Source organism: Chelmon rostratus, chromosome 6, assembly GCF_017976325.1.
Source record: "Chelmon rostratus isolate fCheRos1 chromosome 6, fCheRos1.pri, whole genome shotgun sequence".
Classification (NCBI taxonomy): domain Eukaryota; kingdom Metazoa; phylum Chordata; class Actinopteri; order Chaetodontiformes; family Chaetodontidae; genus Chelmon; species Chelmon rostratus.
In genome coordinates, this window is record NC_055663.1 from 12,550,401 (window position 1) to 12,570,828 (window position 20,428).

Sequence of the window (20,428 nt, forward strand, 5' to 3'; positions counted from 1 at the left end):
AATAAACGTTTTTTGAGCAATTCCACTGCCACATTTTTTTTTAATCAGTGCAGCGGAACATGACATGACAGCACTCTTCATAATCTTGAATTGAGCGAGTTCTGCGTGTCCTGCTTCACCATCCTCTCCATGGCCCGCCCATTCGCCGCTGCTGCCTGAGCTCGGTCAGGTGTTCGTTGTACAGCGACGTAAACTTTCCATTTGGGAAACTGATTGGATTTTGTGTCCGGACAAACACAGACGAGGCCATGCTCAGACGGATACTTCAGATGGTAAGCGTCTGTTGCAACAAAGTCAGCCGTGTCGCTTTTGTGTGGCTAAAAAGAGTCGTTTTCCTTAACAGACACAGGCCTATTCCTGTCCATTTTCATGGTAGGGACGCACCTTTTATAACACGGAGTGTTGCGGGTGGGCGGGTTCTGTTTTTAGCCAACGGGAGTTTCTCGTATGGGGAAAAAAATGTTACCCGTCACATCGTAGTGACATATCAAGCGCTCCTTGTATGAGGTTGACATGGCTAGTCATTAAATGCTAACTTGCTTCGGTTGATTGATGCTATCGTTGACCGTGATGTAGCAAGCTAGTACATGTCTATAATGCGGGTGTAAACCAATTAGTTAATGTGCCCACATTGCCAGGGTTAGTCGAGTATGGAAAAACTTAGCTAGCTAACGTGCTTGGTCACCAAATCGTTTTATTTTGATGGTTTCCGTTTCATGTGTAGCTAGCAATGTTACAGCGGTGGGTTAATTCATCGTCCCCTCATCACATGCTAACACTGACGTTAGCCACACACTGACTGTCGGGAAGTCCTGTGTCAGCTGGCTGACCGCAACACGGAAAAAATATGCGTTTCAATTTACTGTTTTTGCTAATGTTAATGGTGACATGGGTTTAGCCAGCTTGTCAAGTAAAAGCAGAGGTGGGACTAACAGAGGTTAGCTACTTAGTTAGCTTCTGTGTATGGACTACATTTACCATAGGGCTTTGCTAGCGTTGACTGCATCATTGTGTACACTTTGAAGTCCCGGCCTTGAAACCAGAAAAATTCACCTTTAAACGCCATGCATTTAGGTCAGGGATTGTCAGGCTGGGACTTGTAACCTCCGAGGGATTTTATTGGAAACGAAATAAATATATTTAATGTTAAGAATCACTGTTTTCTTCCGTTTCCCCTTTACATAAACCTACACCCATCATGTGCAGTAGCGTGTTAATGATTCAAACTGTGTAGCTAACAACGCATACGTTATCGCAGGCTTATAGGAAACAATGTGATTAAATTTTGTAATACACATCTGTCCTCCATGTGGAAAAGCTTGGGAACCACAGGCTTGGTCTGACCGTTTATGGCCACGAACACATTGCCGTGGTAATGATTACAGTGCTTTTTATTGCTGTATCATGACAGAGCTACTCTTTTCACCTTTGACCAAATTTTTATTATTTTGATAGTACTCATGTTTTAAACTCTAGGCTTAATGGTGAAGGAGGAAGACAAAAATCATGTCAGTCTTTTTCAAGACAGTATAATAAATCCCTAAGAAATAGTAAAGTTCTGATTTGTGCGTAGGACCTATATTGAATTAAATCTAGTCAATAATGTGTTTATGCTGCCTTTCTGAGCTAAGTATTATTTTTATTTTGATAAAGTCAGAGTAGTGCTGTCTTATGCAGTCAGTTTGTATGAGTTGGATCAAAGGTTGTTCCATGATGTAAATGCTGAGCCTGCCTTCAGAGTGCTGTTTGTCTGCTCTCCAACAGGCTCTGAGGTGACTCTGTTATAAGTGCTCAAAGTCCTCCTCCCAGGACACATAAACCGATGAAATCATTTTGATTCATTCATTCAGACTGTCACTGTCTGTGACTGAGCTGATTTGAAGTGACCCCCACTGCAGGCTACCTCCGAACTGCGTAGTTGATTTAATTTTTTTTTCTTCGTCAGTCTAACACTTTCTCCCCTTCAATGATCTAATTTACAGGCTGTGTTGTTTAATGTAACCTGGCCAAGTGTCTGACTGTATATTATGTACAGGGCTGTGATAATGCATGTTATTATTATTTTTAAGTTACATAATTTTCAGAATCACAAAACTGAACTGGGATAGAATTGTCTTGCAAAAACTACATTTGCAAAACATATGCAAACATGTTATTGGAAAGTAACAGGGGAGGAAAGTCAAGTATACAAGAACATTTCCTAGGCAGTAAGTATACCTATCATTGGGTCAGTCATAACAAATGGAAAAATATATGGCACAGCTATAAATCTCTCTGGAGCAGGCTGTCCTCAAATACAGTGTACTTGTGAGAATAACACGTGAGACCAGAGGCCTGTGGACACACAGATGGGAGACACTGCTCATACTTTTGCCTGGGTGCTTCACCAGTCACAGCTTTGCGGCTGCAGAAAAAAACTCAAATGACATCTGGGCAAATGTTTGCCAGTTGTGGGAGACTCTGAATCAAAGTGAAAGAAGGATTTCTGGACTGATGAGATACAGTATAAGTGGATCAATTGGCCATCATACTAAATGTTTGACGCAAACACCATCCCTACCATAAAGCATGGTGGTGGTATATACCGGATCTTAAATAAACACGCTTTTAAAAGGAGAATACAAGAACATTCCAGGGTAGAGCTAATCATTCACATTAAATGTGCTAAATGTTATTAAGTTGCACCCGGCATAGTTGATTTTCAGGCATGTGTACCAGTACTCTTGTAGAAGGCCCAGGCCGCTTTTCTGTTCTTTTCTGAAATGGATTATTGTTCTCTTGATCCAGCATTTACCAAGATGCAAACTTTACAAACAATACTAGAGCACAAGCATCAAATCGGCCAATGTCTGTCTGTCTTTATTATGTTTACATAATGCTTACCAATCAAGTCTACGTTCTCCTCCTCAGACTCCTGGGAAAGGAGGCTCCCAGAACGCAGAGTCGGAGCAGCCCAGCACAGACCTTAACCATGATCAGACATCTGAGGTAATGTGGACGCTTGGTTCATCTTAATTGATTACTTGTAGCTTGCAAGAAGAGCTGCAGAATTGACGCTGTCTGATGGTGTGTTTCTGGGTTCAGGGCTTCATCTGTCCTCAGTGCATGAAGTCTCACAACTCTGCAGAGGAGCTGTTCAAGCACTATGAGCTGTTCCATGATACTGGAGACCTGCCTGCTCATGTGGCCCCCACTCGGTGAGATATTACTGATGTAGTAATTATTACAAAGAGTCTAATTACACAGTGTACTTGACAAGATTTTACTTTGTGTATCTTTGTGAATGAACTCTTTCCTCCTTCTAGGGAAGACCTTACAATGTTGCGGCAAGAGGTCCAGGACCTGCATGCTTCTCTCAAGGTATAGTCGACTATCTGAACCCAACAGAGGTGTGTAAATGGTCGGTTCATACCATGAGACTTTGATAGACTTGATTTTGTGTGTGTGCGTGCGTGTGTGTGTGTGTGCGTGTGTATTTTCATCTGATTAGGAGGAACGATGGTTCTCCGGAGAGCTCAAGAAGGAGTTAGACAAATTCCAAGGACAACTGAAGCAAGTAATTCATTCAAGATATTTAATATGTATTATTATAAAATTGCCATTCAGGGATGTAAAACTGCTTAATAAAGCATGATGGCAATGCGTACTCTTACTGTACATGTTTCTATCTTTCCCTCGATTCCACAGAACGACGGGCAGATGGACTCGGAGGATTCAGGTAGGGGACATTATATTTAAAATAACTGTGAAAAAGATATCCAACATCAGTTGCTAATATGTGGTGCTCTTTTCTCAGTCCTTGAAAGGAAGTTAAATGAAGCAGAGACAGAAAAGTTTAACATCAAGCAGATGAAAGACCTGTTTGAGCAGAAGGCTGCCCAGCTGGCCACGGAAATAGTAGGTTAGTGTGGGGCTGGAAAACTGGGAGTCCTGTGTGTATGGGTCTGCATCATTTAACAACACTGAAGTACTCTTTTAATGCACCACTGTTAAACTCAATCCATCCATTGTTAAATCAAGCGCAAGTTGCTGTTAATTCTTCAGCATTTTTTTTGGTACAGCCTTAAGACATTTTACACTGATAATGTTTTCCTCAAAAAAGAGAGGTATTTTAGTTTTTTTTTAAATTTCAATATCATTAAATGGGCTTTTTTTTCTCTTTAAATTTTTTATTATTCAATCTGACAGACTTGAAGTCCCGCTACGATGAGGAGAAGAGCCTAAGAGAGGCTTCCGACCAGAGGCTGAACAAACTGACTGAACAGCTGCAGAAAGAGAAGCAGGAGAACGAGAGACTCCAAACAGAACTGGTACAACACTCACTAAATTTCGGTTGGCATTCATTCTCTTCTCACAAGGTTTGAGACATACTTTATATAGATCTTTCTTTTATAAATGTTAAGCTTTGGAGTTGGAATAAATAATGCTGCATTAATGCCATGACATCTGCTCTGAGCTGTTTGGTGGAAGAATCAAAGCAGGTCGTACCTGGACAATCCCTTCACCGCTGTTATAGAAACGTGAAATAGAACCTCATCCAAAGAATTTAGTAAATTAGAGCTGTGCAGTTGCACTTTTATGTTATCTGTCCTTAAATGTTTTGAACTGTTCAGAGTTTAGAGAGGCTCCAGACAAATATAGTTTTGGTGGGCTAGAGCTTCCTGGACAGGCAGTAGCTTCTGTTGATGTCTCCTCAGCATTTTCATAAATAAGTCTTGAATGGCCTGGAGACATCCATATTGTGAACAGTTCAGCTATTTCCAAGGACATCTAGTTTTGATTAATCTTAATACCAAAAAGCCTGTTGTCCCCACCCCAGCCCTCATGGTTTTAACACAATGCCTTTGCTCTGCCCCCTAGCTGCAGCGACCAGGAGTTGAGGATGTGGAGGTGCTGCAGAAGGAGCTGGTGCAGGTCCAGACTCTGATGGACAGCATGACCCGTGAGAGGGAGGAGGAGTCGGAACGCCTCAAAAACCACTACGAACAGCTGCAGGCTAATTACACTACCTCAGAGGTGGGGGACGAAACACTAATGTCTTGTAGGTCTCACTTACTGATCCTAACTTTAACTTTTCTCCGAAGCGTTGCAACAAGTTGTTGCAAGCACATAAACATGCACACATTACATAATCATCTAGAAGATTGTAGAGTTCATGTGAACTATAGTGTCGTCGATATTATTTGACCCCCTGTCCATTTTGCCCATCATTTGCTCAGGCCACTGCACTTTTTGGCAGAAAACTGCTCTAAAGATTCTTATACAAAAATAGCTCTGAAATAACTTATGAAATGGCTTCGATGTACTGTAGTGAAGTCATAGCAGATGGCTTTGTGCCTGATTCTCACTAATTAATGCCTGGTGAATAATTCAGCCTTATTTCCTGCATTTTTCATCCAGGGTTCTGTCAGGCAGGGCCTGAACTTCTCCCTCTCTACATCTCTGCAAATGCAGATAATTTGTGTTTTTACACAGTGAGGAACCACATGGGGAATATTTTTGAAAATTGTCAGGTTTTTTTATTATCGAATAGCTCTCAGGATTATAATTCGTAAGTGGCTGTAGTTGTAGTTCTTTACACGCCAGTATGAACATGTAGGAGGTGTTAGGGTCAGCAGCCAGTTTCAAGGTCAGCCAATGAAATGCCAGCATTGTAGCAAGAGTAAGGGGCAACAGTTAAAGTTGCAGTCAGGTTCATGCAACAGTACTTAGCAAAAAACAAACCAAACCACGAAGACACACAGTCAGAAAGACCAACCTCATTGAGTTGGTCGCCTGACTGAAATTCCTCCATCAAATTATTTCCTTTAAGAAAGGATTCAGCATGACCATGTAGGTTGGGTTTCTTTAGTAAGGGCTTTACAACAGCAGTTTTGAAGGCATCTTGGAAGATGCCTGTTTGCAGATACGTATTTATTAATCTTCAGGACATGACTAGAAACAGTGTCTAGCACCCGCTTTAAAAATGCTGTAGGTACAGGGTCAACACATGAGGTGGAGGAGTTAGACTCAATGACAGTCTTGCAGAGCTCAGTTAATGTAATACAGGTGAATTTTCCAATGGTTACATCTTTTTTACAGGGTTTGCTGAGGTCATTTGTGTTCACACCAGCTGCAGTGCTAGTTCTGATTAAGGTTACTTTGTTATTGAAAAAGTTCATCACTATTTGATGCAGAGGACGGTGGACGGGTGGGGGCGGTGCTGAGGAGCTGGTCATTAGTGGAGAATAATATTCTAGAGTTCCCAGTATTCTCTGTAATAATCTTGGAAAAGTAATCCTTTCTTGCCAGACGTGTTGCTTCGTTAGAGACAGTTGTGGCTTTTTTGTGAACTGTGAGCCCAGTTTTCCTCCATTTTCTTTCAGCTGCTCAACAGATTCTCTTAATCTCACTAATGCTGCTATTGTTTAACCATGGGGAGATTCTGTCAGTCGACCTCTTTAACCTTTCCTGGAGGAAAGATGTCACGGTCAAGTGTGAGAAATTTGTGATGAACTGGATTATTTCATCCCAGCAGCATCCTGCTCTGTGTTGCAGATTGGCCTTTTGCTGTTGTATTGTGACTTACCTTTTGTCTGTGTCTCTCTCTTTCCTTCCCCTTCTTCTTCTTCTGCTCCTCACATTCTGTATCCCCCTCCAACACTCACTCTTTCTTCAAGATTCGTAAGCTGGAGGTAAAATATGTTTCAAATTGGCCCCAAATTTGCTTTCATCCATTTGAGTTTCTCTGAGTTTGAAAAGTTCTTCGGAAAATACGTTTTTTTAACGGTGTGCTATCCTTTCATGTTTTTGTTGGGTTTTTGCCTGGTTTGTACTGATCCATTTTCTGTTTGTTTTCTTCTTTTATGTCAGTCCTTCACAGTGGTGCCTCACTTCTTTGAATGTTCACCTTGCGCATCTTGCAGAAAGTGTAACATGTCTGTCTATTGTATTGCAGATGACCATATCCCAACTAAAAGCAGAGCTGGAGAAGGGTCCACAGGAAGCAGCCGTCTACACGCAACAGATCCACCAGCTGCAGAGTGATCTGAATAATTTGCAGCAGCAAAGCCAGGTGACACATACACCACCAGAACCAAATAACTACAATAATTATAGTCATGTGACGGGTTTGTCATTCTGAGCAGATTACTGCAGGCACAAACATGTCTGCTACAGCATCTGCCACACACCATATGAGATTGTGTAGTTTTTACTTTTACTCCACCAATGTAAACACTTACATTGCCAGCATGCTCTCAAATGCAGAGCATGCCATCTCAGTATCTGTAAACTTTAAACTTTGCTGCATCAGGCCCTGTCACAGTTCCCTGCTGTCACCAGCCTTATTTGGCAACCCAGACATGTTGATTAAAAAGAAATCACACGCAGGCCTATAATTAAACCAGCAGGGGGGGATCTCTTCCCTGCCATGCCAGGCTGTCACTCGGAGTGAAATACAATCACAGGTAAATGTGCTGGTGCAATGGGAACTGGGGAATTGAGGCACAGGGTTCCTGCCAGAGATTAAATCCTCCAACGTCAGGCACGTCAGCCAAGTATGTTTCTGGGTAAGAGAGGGGTACGACAGCTTCATCTTCATTGTGACGCCCCCCCCCACCCCACACATCTCCTCACAACAGGATACCCTAATGCCCATCGCACTACAATGGAGACAAACGTGATGAAGGGATAGAGAGACACAGAGGATCAGGACTAAGAACAGACAGGCGAATAAAACAGGGGTTTCATTAGTCTGTAACTCTGGGATTAGAGAGGAGAGACCCAGCAGGGAGCTGTGACAGTGACACATGAGAAGGACGGCAGCAAGGCCATGAGATGGAAGACGGCTGAACAGAAGAGGAGGAGAAAGAGAAAGAGGGTTGTTAATGTTGGCCAGCTGTTGTAGTAGCCTGCTGAGGTTTATTGAATGTCTGTGAAGTCCGGGTGCCCTGTCACACTCTCTAGTTAGCAGCACGCTCCACTATTAACAGCATTTTGTTCTTTATCACTGTGTTGCCAAGTTTACTGCCAACTCTGAGGTAAGTGCTGTACACATAGCACAGCATTCCAAGTCCTGTGTCGTAAAATAGAGTAATGCCATACCTCGCTTTACTCTTGACACTTGACAGCCAACTGCCATTTTCCATAGCTTATATGACAGGAAGGGTGGGTGTTTGTGCCTTGTGCAGCTCCTATCACAGCAACCGTTTTAACTTAGTAAAGACCAAAGGTTTATGTTACAGTGTGGTTTAACGAATGACTCAAACAATTCCTAGTTTTTGACTCATTTGCTTCCTGGCTTTCAATCCTACATCTTTCACCCACATAATTCCCAAACCTTTGATCAACTTCCGCTCATCTGCCTCACCTTGTCCTTTCCTCTTCTTACAGAGCCTGTCTGAAAAGCTTGCACGTAAGGAGAAGGAGTATGAGGAACTGGAGGAGCGTCTGGGGGCTGAGAAGGCTGCCAGAAAGGGAGTTCAAGGCAGCCTGAGGGAGAGGGAGCTGGAGGTTCAAGAGCTCCAGGTTCGGGCCTCTGGGGCTGAGGCCTCCCTGCAGAAGACCCAGGCGGAGCTCAGAGAGAGGGCTGAGGAGGTGGCAAAGTTTAAAAGTGAGATTGGGGAGCTGGAGGTGAAGCATGCAGAGCTGAAGGTTGAGAGGAAACAGTTGGAACAGCAAAGGGAAGAAAAAGAGAGCCACGGTGCTCAGCAGCAGACTGAGATCAGTCAGGTGAGTAGGGTGGATAAAGATCACACACAGGGCTTGATGACATTCAGGAACAAGTGATATACTGATGTACATAACAAAAGAAGAAAACAACAGCAGCTTTAGTGCACCTTTTGATAGATTCTGTGGAAGTGTTGGAGGAATGAACACCATTACTCCAAAAGATATTCCATCATTTAATGTTCTGACGATGATGGTGAGTACATTGAGGATCATAGCATATAGTTCATGTCATTTACAAACTCATCAAACCATTCCGGGGCCCCTCGAACCCCCTGGATAAGGACATTGTCATCTTGAAAGAGAGCACATTTACATTGTTGCAAAAGAACAAGCCTTTTGTGTCCTCTTCTTGTCAAAAACTGCAGTGTTGTAGCCTGTCCAGCACACTTGGCAGCACTTACTGAGAACTGGTGAAGCTTTGACCATTGTCTTTGATATGTACTGACCCTGCCCAGTACATTTCAGAGCACAGTAGTGAGTGACAGATAAAAAAATTGCACAACAGCAGAATTGCAATTGAAAGAAATCACTAATAATCGATGCACACATGTCATACAGTAATGTGTTAAAAAGCAAGTCAAAGATAATTCCAGACCACCTTCTTCATCCAAGTATCTGACATATTTTTTATTTCTTAATCCTTATGGCCCTCTGTGTGCTCTTTCTAGCTGCACGCCAAACTGCTGGAGGCGGAGAGGCAGCTGGGTGAGGTACAAGGTCGTCTTAAAGAACAGAGGCAGCTGTCTGGGGAGAAACTAAAAGACCGCGAGCAGCAAGCAGCTGACCTGCAGCTCAAACTGTCCCGTGCAGAAGAACAGGTAGGCAGCAGATGAAACTTTAATGATCGACACGGGGAAACTGAGTGTAATAGAACATACAAAAACAAAACCTACAGCTCATGAAAGATCTCCTAATAACAAACTAATCAATATAAAATCCTAACAAAGATTCATGAAACTGAGTGATCGTACAGAATTTGTAAGATCCACAAAATAGCTATGAAATTGATGTATTTAGTTTAATTGTAAAAACAAAACAAAACAAGAAAATGAGGAAAATAAATCTAAATGCTTCTCTGTTTTGCTTCTTTAGTTGAAGGAGAGTGCCAGTAAGAATACAGACCTGCAGCACCAACTGGAGAAAGCCAAGCAGCAGCACCAGGAGCTGCAGGCACTGCAGCAAAACACTAACGGCAAACTCCGCGAAGCACAGGTACTGTTCACAAGGAAAACCCTCTGAAAACAATAGAGCCAAGAGAGGCTGTGCTGTACAGTGAGCTTTAAAATCTACTTGGAATAATGTGTGATGTGATTTTTATACATGTCATGAACTGATCACAGAGGAGAGTCACAACAACAATGTTGGGTGATAATTCTGTGATGATGATGTTTCATTATTTCTTTTAGACTTGAGCTTGCTAATAGGGCTGCTCTTCATCCTTAAGTAGTTGAAAATGTAGTTCATTATGTTTGTTTGATGCATAATAGTACAGAAAGCTGTGACATGGCAGTGTTGCCTTATACTGTATATTACTATGAGAAGGAAATTTCTTTTGATTATTATTTAAAGCCCCTGTGGGTAGAAGCCTTATAAGATTACACCAAATTTCACATAATCCTGATGGCGTAACATTTTGTCTGTTCACTAACAACAACAAAAAGAAACTGGTGCAGTATGCCTGTGTGAGAATTGATGTGGTCTGCATATATACCTCACACACAGCATGAAAGTCTAAATTGAAACAAGTATTTCTGTCAAACTACACAATGTGACCTTTCTGCTATGCTGGTTTGCCTTACTGCTGTAGAATGACCTGGAGCAGGTGCTACGTCAGATTGGAGACAAAGACCAGAAGATCCAGAATCTAGAGGCTCTGCTGCAGAAGAGTAAGGACATTGTGAGCCAGCTGGAAGCTGAGAGAGAGGACTTGTGTGCCAAGATCCAGGCCGGGGAGGGAGAGACGGCTGTGCTCAATCAGCTAAAAGAGAAAAACCATGCACTACAAGAACAGGTGGGTGCACACACACACTTTGAAAGGTCCATTTTCATGTTGCAGGTACTTCTCTGGAGTGCACAATTGATGTGACAGAAGACTAATATCACCCCCACACAACTAAGAAATGTACTCAACTTTAATGTACAGCAATGACAGGAATCTCGTTTTGAGCTCACAGCCTTTTTTGTACATGTGGGTCTTAAAGGTTACACAGTTGACAGACAAGCTGAAGAACCAATCGGAGAGCAACAAGCAAGCCCAGGATAACCTCCATGAGCAGGTCCAGGAGCAGAAGACCCTGCTGCGCTCAGCCCAGGACCGAGCCCACACCCTTGAGACCTCGGTAAATGAACTCACTGCCCAGCTTGCAGACAGCAAGGAGAAAGCAGCCCAGCTGGATGCTCAGGTAAGTCTCTATGTAATTTATGTTTGATAACATTCAGTGGGGACATCGATATTGTTCTCCAGTTTGTGTTCATTGACTTTATAACAGAGCAACAGTTTTTGTGGGTCTGTTTCTCTTCAGCTGAAGGCAAAGACCGAGATGTTGCTATCTGCAGAGGCTGCCAAGGCTGCACAGAAGGCTAATCTGGAGAACAACCTGGAGACTGCTCAGCATGCATTGCAGGACAAGCAGCAGGTTAGGGCCTTCTTTGTGCCACTGGTGTTAAAATTTGGGTGAAACGCAGCACACTGTCTGTGGTAATCTACCTGTAATTTCTTTCCTTTGAAAAAAGTCACTCTGATTTATATGTGTTGTTTTTTTCCTTTTCCCCCTTCACGCTACTCACTTTCCCCCTCCTCTTGTCCTACACCCTCTTCCATCATCTTGCATAGGAACTGAATAAAGTTCAGAAGAAGGTGGAGGAGCAGGTGCAAAGGCTCAAGGAGAGACAGGAGCAGTGCACACAGCTGGAAGCCAGTCTGAAGGAATGCAAAGACAAACTAATGGTCTCAGAGCAACGTATAGAGCAGCTGGTGGGGCTCAATAAGGTTTGTGTTCAGTCCATACTGTGAGTACCTGATAATAGACTGTAAGAGGGCTAATTTTAGGCCAAATTTTTTTCCTGTCTTAAGTGTCCCCAGCATACATACATCTTATTTTCTGGTGTTTTAATGTAATCTGACAGAAACTGGAGTCACAGGTTGGGGAGTTGCAGTCTGCACGTGACCAGGTGCAGCAAGAAATACAAAAGCTGCAGAAGGAGGGTTCAGAGGTTAAACGGAAAGCTAAGGAGCTGCAGCACTCGCTGGAGACAGAGAAAGCAGGGTGAGATAAACTATACTGGTGTGTTAGCTTTAGTAAAATCTGATTAAGATTTGCAAGTGAGTAATAAATACATCTGTAACTAAACCCTCTGTGCATGTATTTTAGTGATGGCACAACCATATGCTTGTATTTTGTTTTTTTAATTTGCATTCTGATGAATTGCCCCTAAAACAACATAAATGGCCTTTCCACTACTAAGGACTACAACACTACAAGAGGAATTAAAGAAAAAAGCAGCTGCTTTGAGTGACGTTCAGCAGCAGCTGGAAAACAGTGAGCAGGACAAAGCTGCTCTGAAGGTAACCCTGGACAAGGTGACCGAGGAGGGAAAGACTAAGCATGCAGAGCAGGACAGGAAAGCTCAGAGCCTGGCGGTGGACTTGCAGAAGGCCCAACAGGAGAAAGAGGCTCAAAGGAAGGAGCTTGCCTCTATACAGGAGAGCCTAGGAAAGGCTAAAAAGGCTCTGAAAGAGAGTCAGAGTCAACTGGACACAGAGAGGAAGAACCATAAGTCAGCTATGGGGGAGAAGGTAGGTTCAGTAAGCTGCAATCAAAAACAAAGTTATTTTTCTATTTTGTGAAATTTGTCTTCCAACAAAGAGTAACACAAAGCCGCCTCATTTCAACACCAGGGCACTGACAACATCAATCTGTGTTAATCCTCAGGAAAAGGCCAATGAAAAAGCCAGACAGGAGCTTCTTAAGAATAATGAGGCCATCACCAAGGCAATGAACGAATCTAAAGAGCAGTTGGAGCAGATGAGAGAAGTAAGCTTGTAGGGAATAAAAAGGAAGATCAAGAATTATTGTATTTGAATGTAACACCTAACGGCCTGTTGTGTGTCTGCAAATGCCAGGCAGAGAAAAAGTTGACAGTGCAGCTGACCACAGTGGAGCAGCAATACTCAAAGACTCAGGAGGTGCTGAAGGAGAAAGAGAATCAGTTGGAGAAGCTGCGGGCACAACTCAAGACAGCTCAGGGGTCCTTTGAGGAGGAGACGAAGAAACTGAAGAGCCAAGTGGCAGAGTTACAGGATGTTAATGTCAAGAAGGCAAGTAGCATTTTTAGACACAAACACGGGCATGCATACTCTTGTCAACTGTCACCCTACATAGGTGCACCTCCTTTACTGTGAAAGGGTTGATATTAACTCCCACAGGGTTGCTGTGAAGTAATTTGTGTAGTACATTGACAATCTTATACGTTTTTCTGAATGAGCGGAATGTGCTTATCTGCAGACAGAAGAGGAGAGTAAGCTGAGGGCGCAGGCGTCAGGTCTCGGCCAGGAGCTGGCCGCTGAGAAGAGTCGGGCGTCAGAGCTGCAGAAGGCCTTGGAGCGAAGCCAGGAAAGCCACACTAAGCTTCAGTCTGACTTCTACGGCAAGGAGTCTGAGGTCTCTGCCCTGCGTCAAGACCTGAAGGTAGGCTTAATACAGCGAGGGCTGGAGCAGTAGAGGATGAGAGGAGGTTATGTTGAATGTTGAATTCGCAGAGAAGCTGTGATGCTGCATCACTTCTAGCTGATTGTCAGAGGTGGATTAAGGATAGGGAGTGTTGATCAATCTGGACAAAATGAACACACGCCTCTGAGCTGCTCCCATAGTCCTATATGTAGCTGCTTTTTTGGATTCCTCTCTGGACCCTCCTCACTGGGTGACTTTTGACTGCAGGCATCAGAAGAGAAGCTGAACCTGGCTCAGGAGGAGCTGGCAGCTAACCGAACCCATCAGACAGGTTTAGAGGCTCAGATCCGGGACCTGCAGACGGGCCGCGGCTCGCTGGAGCAGGAGCTGGCAAAACGGGACCAGAAGCTCCAACAGCAAGAACAAAACTTGAAGGAACTACAGAAGCAACAGGTCCGACAAACAGAGCAACACGCACACACAAACACTTTTAGGACTTGATGTGATTAAGTTCATATATAGTGAACAGTGCTTGTTCACCCAGGGTCAAGTAAAGGAGGAACTGGAGAAGGAGAGGAGTAAAGTGGAGGAGCTGAACAAAGCCAAGAGTGTCCTGGAAAAGAATAACACCAGACTGACTTCTGAATTAAAAGCATTAACAGAGAAGAGCGAGAAGGTCAGTGACTTTTCATAACAAGCAACAACTACCAATGTCTTTCTTTTGTTTGAAAGGGGACTATACCTCAGAGAAATAGTTAATAGTACAAGTGTCAGAGTGGGGCGCCTTTTTATGTCCCACACTGGCTGACATAACTGGCTTCCCAGGCTTGTGTCTTATGTAAACAGCTTAACTCAGGGATACTGCAGGTCATCGGGGCCACATTCTTTAAAGTTATAGCTAAGCATGCTTGAGTCGACAATTTGATGTGAGCCTGGATTTTTCAGTCCTGTCTTAAGCTGTCTTAAAGTCCATGTGAATCTGTTGTCCTAGCAATAACCCCCTAAACCCAGACCTGCTCAAGCCTTTTAAAGTTTAACCCCATCTGTGATCTCATTTACAGTATTGACACACTGCTTCTTTCCTTAGAGACACTACAAGTGCCTTAAAGGCCAAATATTGCATATTGAACTAAGTATTTGTTGCTTTTCAGGAGCTGAGTGAGTTGCGAGAGGCCAAACAGCTGTTGATCCAGCAGAAACTGGAGCTGCAGGGTCAGGTGGAGGCTGCACAGAGTGCCCTCAAGCAGGAGCAGAAAGAGCACCAGGCCACCAGGGACAGCAGGCGCCAGCGAGAGGAGCAGCTCCTCGCCCAAACCAAGGAAGTCCAGGATAAGTTGGTAGGCTCAACCACCAAATCACAGCGAATTATTTTAAAAGAGTGCATTTAAATGTCATTCAGTCGCCTTCCGACACTTTCCTTGACACGATTAATGCTTCCTTCCCAAGTTGGCCGAGAAACGAGCCAAAGAAGAGCAGGTGAAGCGTGGGGAGGAGGCAGAAGCGAAGATGGGTGTGCAGGTGACGGCTCTGAATGAAAATGTGGCCACACTGAAGAGAGAGTGGCAGGGCAGCCAGCGGAGAGTCGGTGAACTGGAGAAGCAGACAGATGAGTTGAGAGGAGAGATCGCTGTGCTGGAGGCCACCGTCCAGAACAACCAGGACGAGAGACGGGCTCTTTTGGAAAGGTGAGTTGATATCGTATCCCTTTAACAGCACGTCTACCTGCAAGTAACGACTCTTTGTTATGCCTCTGCGTTGGAGCTTCTTTGCTGCAACGTCCATACTTGAAACAGTGTAGTCCACCACAAGTTCATTGGTCCTGCTGATATTGAGCTTCAGGTGATGGTGTTGTCACACTACGATGAGTTGGTAATTCTAGTTTCTTAAAAATTCTGAGAAGTCTTTAAAGGTTTTTGCATGTTCTTGTTTGGCTGTAGAAAAAGTAGCAAGAGTTGTTAAAGAGAAGAATGATTTGAATCCATATGTGGAAGCACTTGTGGCTGTTTTCAGAGGTGATGACTTGAGTCAGCTGCTTAAAAGAGAAAACATAAGTTGGTTATCCATAGTCAGATTTTTGCTGCAACATGCTTTTTAGGAGACACATTCAGATTATTATAACCATTGCATCCAGTGCTGAATGGCCTCAGAAGTCACCAGGATTTTGTTCCAAATGTATCTAACACATCCCTTTAAAACAAGCACTTGCATTCAGTTGCAAGGAGAAAAAAGCTCTGTCACACTAATTCTGGTTAATACATTGATTCAAATCTTCTTTATTATAGGGCTGCCTTGTCTCACTCAGTCACTCTGAGCTGCTGAATGTTGCCTCAGGGTTAGTTTTGCCCACATATCTCCTACAACTTTAAATTCACTCATTTACAGTCTCACATTTTTAAAGAACTTCATTTCCTTGTGCATAACAAATGATAGTTAAAATTATCATGTGAAATTCATTATAAATTAGGCCTGTTATAGGCTGTTGCATGTATCACTGCAGCACACTTGCAAAGGGAAGAGGTACATGTAGCAGAACATGAAAGGCCAATTAGCTGAATGTGAGTCAGCAGTTTGTCTGTATACGTCCAATTTCGAAATGAAGGGGAAAGCCATTGTTCAGTTACTTATGATTATAATACACGTATTAAAAGTAAAATGCTTTACATTCTATGTATGCAATGCATAAGTTTGTATGTGCATGCGAGTGTACTGTTGTTAAATTGCGTGCAGACATACATTTCAGGGGAAATAAACGGTGGTTTGAACAACAATCAGACAGTGCTCCTGCACCTGAGTACAGCTCCTTTGGAAAAGCAAAGAATTAGCTGCCGACCCTTCCTATTTGGTGAAACATGTCACACCTCACTGTGAGAGTGTGCATAAATCCTCAGAGTACAGATGTGTTTAATTTTGGTATGAACTCCCTTTTGCACTCCTTTGTCTAATATCAGTCTTGATGGGTATGAAAACATGGATTGACTGTGTGCTAGTCTCGCATCACCAGACCTTAGCACTGAACAAAGGTGTGGCTGCACTGATTATCATTCTGGTATTGTGGGATAAAAAGCTGTGTTTGTATTTCTTTAAACCAATCACAATGAAGGATGCAGTGACGGTACCCTTGCAAAATAGTATCTGGTGGGAATTTGTTTTGGTGGAGCTTTTACACATGAGAAGACGAGCCCTGGCATTGAAATGGCTAAATAACAGCAAAAGATTGTTTATGTTCATTCATAGAGACCAGGTTAGCGCGAAGAAGGTTCGGCTTCTATCCACAGTCTGCATCTAGTGAGTCAGGCCAATTGTGTGCTTGTGTTCTGGGTAGCAAGTGAATGGGTCTAATGTCTTTAGTCAAAACTGAATTAAGGCAAATCCACCTGGTAACTATAGAGCGCTCTGGTAAGTAAAAATCACACAGAAGACAAGTTGTAATTCCTCCAAACACTGTGCACTGAAATTATTAATTAACAGCCTATTATGAAACCAGCCAAGTAGTGGGGGTGTAAATCCTCCTGAGCCACTAATTAATGAGCATATACACACAAATCATCAATGTCCTGTGGTTGTGCTTCAGGTGTGTAAAGGGTGAAGGTGAGATAGAGAAACTGCAGGCCAAAGTGGTGGAGCTGAGGAGGAAGCTGGACGACACGACGGCAGCCATGCAGGAGCTCGGCAGAGAGAACCAGTCACTCCAGGTCAGCTGTCCAACACTCGACGAGTTGAAGAAAAGAAAAATACCAAAAGGAAGCACTAGCATACAGATTATGTGTGGCAATGATGTACAACCATTTTTTGCATTATAGTGCAAACAAAGTAAGATGCTGCCGTTCATGCTTTCAGATCAAGCAGTCACAGTCTCTGACCAGGAAGTGGGCGGAGGACCATGAAGTGCAGAACTGCATGGCCTGTGGGAAGGGATTTTCCGTCACTGTCAGGAAGGTAAGAACGAAGTCGACTCAATGATTGATGCTTAATACGCAACAGGACACACATTTGATTGTCTAACCTCACAACGTTTGCTCTGTGCACATCCAGCACCACTGCAGACATTGCGGAAACATATTCTGCGCCGAGTGTTCAGCGAAGAACGCCCTCACGCCATCCTCTAAAAAGCCAGTGCGGGTCTGCGAGACGTGCTTCGAGGAGCTCCAAGGCTGATTTCCCCCTCTCATCCCTTTACCTCCCCCTGAACACCCCCCTCCCTTATCCACTCCCCCTCTTCCTACTCCAGCAGGCAGAAGAAGGCGTGTCTTTGTCATATTTTAATGTGCACTATCGAGGACAGACCCTGTGCGAAGACTCCCACCTGCATGTGACTCCTGGCTCTGCTGCGGAGGGAAATAATGGAAGGGTTTTAATGAAGAGACACCAGAGCCATGTGACGGGAATGTGGTGGGATTGGTTGGGATTGTCTGTATCTGTTTTTGTGCCTTTGCTACTCCTGTGGACTGCCAGAGAGCGGAGACAGTGAGAACTAAACACCATTTTAAGTTCTTTTGAGTTTGTGTTCACATCTCCATCGTTGTTTGGCGTCGTTAGCAGTTTCAAGCTGGTTGCTTTGTATGCTGTGAAGTGTTTGGCATCAGGAGGCGTGAGGTCAGTGCGACACTGAAAGAGTGACTGGGGAGGTAAATACTGTATTAGTGATGTTGAAAATCACTGCTGCCCTACAAAGGTAAATGCAAGTAACTATTTTGTCCATGTGACGCATTTTCTGTGTGTAACTTCATCAATCTGATCACTGATTGAGAAATTTAAATCAGTAATTACAAAAATATTTTGGGATATTTTGTTGCCAGTTTAACTCGTATTGAACTGAATGAAATGTAGATTGACATGTGAACACAAAGGTGTGTTGAAATAGTTTTTTGCCTTTAGGAAATCATTATTTGTGCTTAAACTGAATTACGTGAATTAAGTTCATTTGGCCCCAAAACAAGGCGACAAGTTAATCAGCTGAAGTTTTCATATGATGTTTGTGGACAGGATTTCATGAAAAGAACAAGTTTTAAAAGTTAGAATATGCTTTATGTTTTTAGAAATTCACACCGGGAAAGAGTGCCAGATCCTCGCTGTCAACATTGGGTTGTACAGCGTAACATGTGAGATGTCAACATTATGTTCAACAGTAAAAAGGAACAATTCATCAGTGTGCACCAGCGATTTTCTGCACAGGACCTGAGATCAACCGTGGCATCAAATCTAGTTACAGTGTGTTTCCTTTGTGCGGCAGCGTGTTTGTGTATTTGTTGAAATTAAGGTTTAAACCTAATTTCATGACCAAAGAATGTCTGCAGCAGGAATACAGCCGAGATGAAAACCCTGACTTTGTTTCATAGTTCAGTATTTTTCTAAGCATCTCTCTGAAAGCTGTTGAGTTTTAAATCACAGGGTCCGACATTATTATCATGAACGCAGCACGTGTGACGGTCTGAGAGGCTTTTATGAGCAGTCAGTTGTCTTTGCTGTGCCACGTTTCTCTTTGCGTGCTAATTTCTGCAAGTGATAGTGCTTTCTGCAGACTGCTAATGCAGTCATCGAAGGTGCCTGCATGTTTATTTTAAGTTTCCTTTTTTTTTTAATTCCTGCTGCTCGTCTCTGTTCAACTGCACTGACTACTGCTGGAGCTGTTTGTGTGTGTGTGCCTGAGTGTGTGTGAGTGCTTTGAAGCAATAACTGTGGCTGTGTGTGTGTGTGACTTTGCTGTAACAGAGCGTGTGTTCAGGCCTGCTGTGTTTGTCTGCTGAGATGCACTCACTGTACGAATGTTGGCTGCTCAGAACCACAGTATCTCTCTGGCACGTTGTTTGGGGACGCTGGTGCTGCTTTCAGGTGCAGCAGTTGCTGTCGTTTCTCTGTCCAACCTGTCTGCAGCTGCAGACACTGTAAGTGTGAATTCCTGCTTTGTGTAATTTATAATTGTCGACAGATATCGATAAGATCTTTTTTGTGCAATTGTGGAGCAGGCGAGGAACACTGTAAGCCAGGCGACAATGCAGGCTGTTCTGGCATTTTGCAAACAAGCAGCTTGTTTCAGACTTTGGCTTACCAAATTATCTCTTTATGCTTGTGTGCTCATTGCAGAAAAAAAAGAACGTCCATCTCAGTTGCAGGCTCTCAAGAACACCTGTCTCTTTTTGCGTTGCATTGGTTTCGTTATGTCTACCTCAGATTGGCACAGGAAAAGCACTATTTCTAAACCTTAGAGATCACAAGTATTGTGTCATTGCCTGCATTTGATCAAGGATTTGTGGTTTATCTGTCAAGCTGTACAGTCCCTGAAAACCTAGAGAGATGATTTGCACCTTATTGTATTCTGGGCTCGTCCGTATGAGAACCCAGCCACAAACGTAGGACCACCAACTTTATACAGGCTTCAGCATTTCTAGCCCAGATGTACTTAACTGCTCATTAATACTAAGGCTGTCATAATTATCTTTGTAAATGTTTGTATTGAGAGAGAAAAAGGAAATATATAACACTTGTGGATGTAGAAACATGACAACAGTGGAAAATGTGTGTGGACTCATCAGTGTCTTACTCATTTTTACAGAATCGCACCACAGACCCGTGCACACTGAATTGTGGCTTGCTTCGTGTTGCTGTCAGTTATCATGCATGATGACTTAACTGGCCTGTGGCGTTTTCTCCATGTTTAGAGTCATCATAACTCCATGGTCGTGAAGGTGTGCCTTAGGCCAACGTCTCGTACGTCACTGCTCACTGTCAGCGGGGACACGCACCATGTATTTACCACAGTCAGGGTGACGTCAGTTCGCCCGAAGGGACGAGAGAAATCATGTAATTTATGTTCACGTGCACCACTTGATTTTCTAATTCATCGCCATGGCAAACCTAAATAAAACCAGTATGTTTCTATTTTCTCGTATGTTATGTTCTTCACTTACAAAAAAGTGTTCTTTTAATGAATCAATTGCATTTTGATATAGCTGCCAAATTCATCAACAAGCCTCACCTCTCTGGAGTAAAAACTGTGTTTTAATGTGGAGTTTGTCCTTCAAGCAAGACCTTTTAATTCATCCTTGATA

The 20,428-nt window shown here is 43.3% G+C and overlaps 1 protein-coding gene across 1 annotated transcript; it reads left to right on the top strand.

Annotated features, from left to right (window-relative positions):
* Nucleotides 1–141: 141 nt before the first annotated feature.
* Nucleotides 142–20,244, top strand: eea1 (early endosome antigen 1). Its single transcript, XM_041939409.1, has 29 exons — nt 142–272; nt 2,911–2,988; nt 3,085–3,197; nt 3,306–3,360; nt 3,491–3,556; nt 3,688–3,718; nt 3,797–3,901; nt 4,189–4,310; nt 4,861–5,016; nt 6,938–7,054; nt 8,374–8,712; nt 9,381–9,530; nt 9,805–9,924; nt 10,520–10,723; nt 10,914–11,114; nt 11,235–11,348; nt 11,546–11,701; nt 11,839–11,978; nt 12,178–12,508; nt 12,645–12,746; nt 12,836–13,030; nt 13,218–13,400; nt 13,650–13,835; nt 13,927–14,058; nt 14,534–14,719; nt 14,829–15,067; nt 16,954–17,074; nt 17,220–17,318; nt 17,415–20,244. Exons 1-29 carry the CDS (start codon nt 249–251, stop codon nt 17,535–17,537), a joined length of 4,188 nt encoding a protein of 1,395 aa, XP_041795343.1. The 5' UTR covers nt 142–248; the 3' UTR covers nt 17,538–20,244.
* The last annotated feature ends 184 nt before the right edge of the window (nt 20,245–20,428 follow it).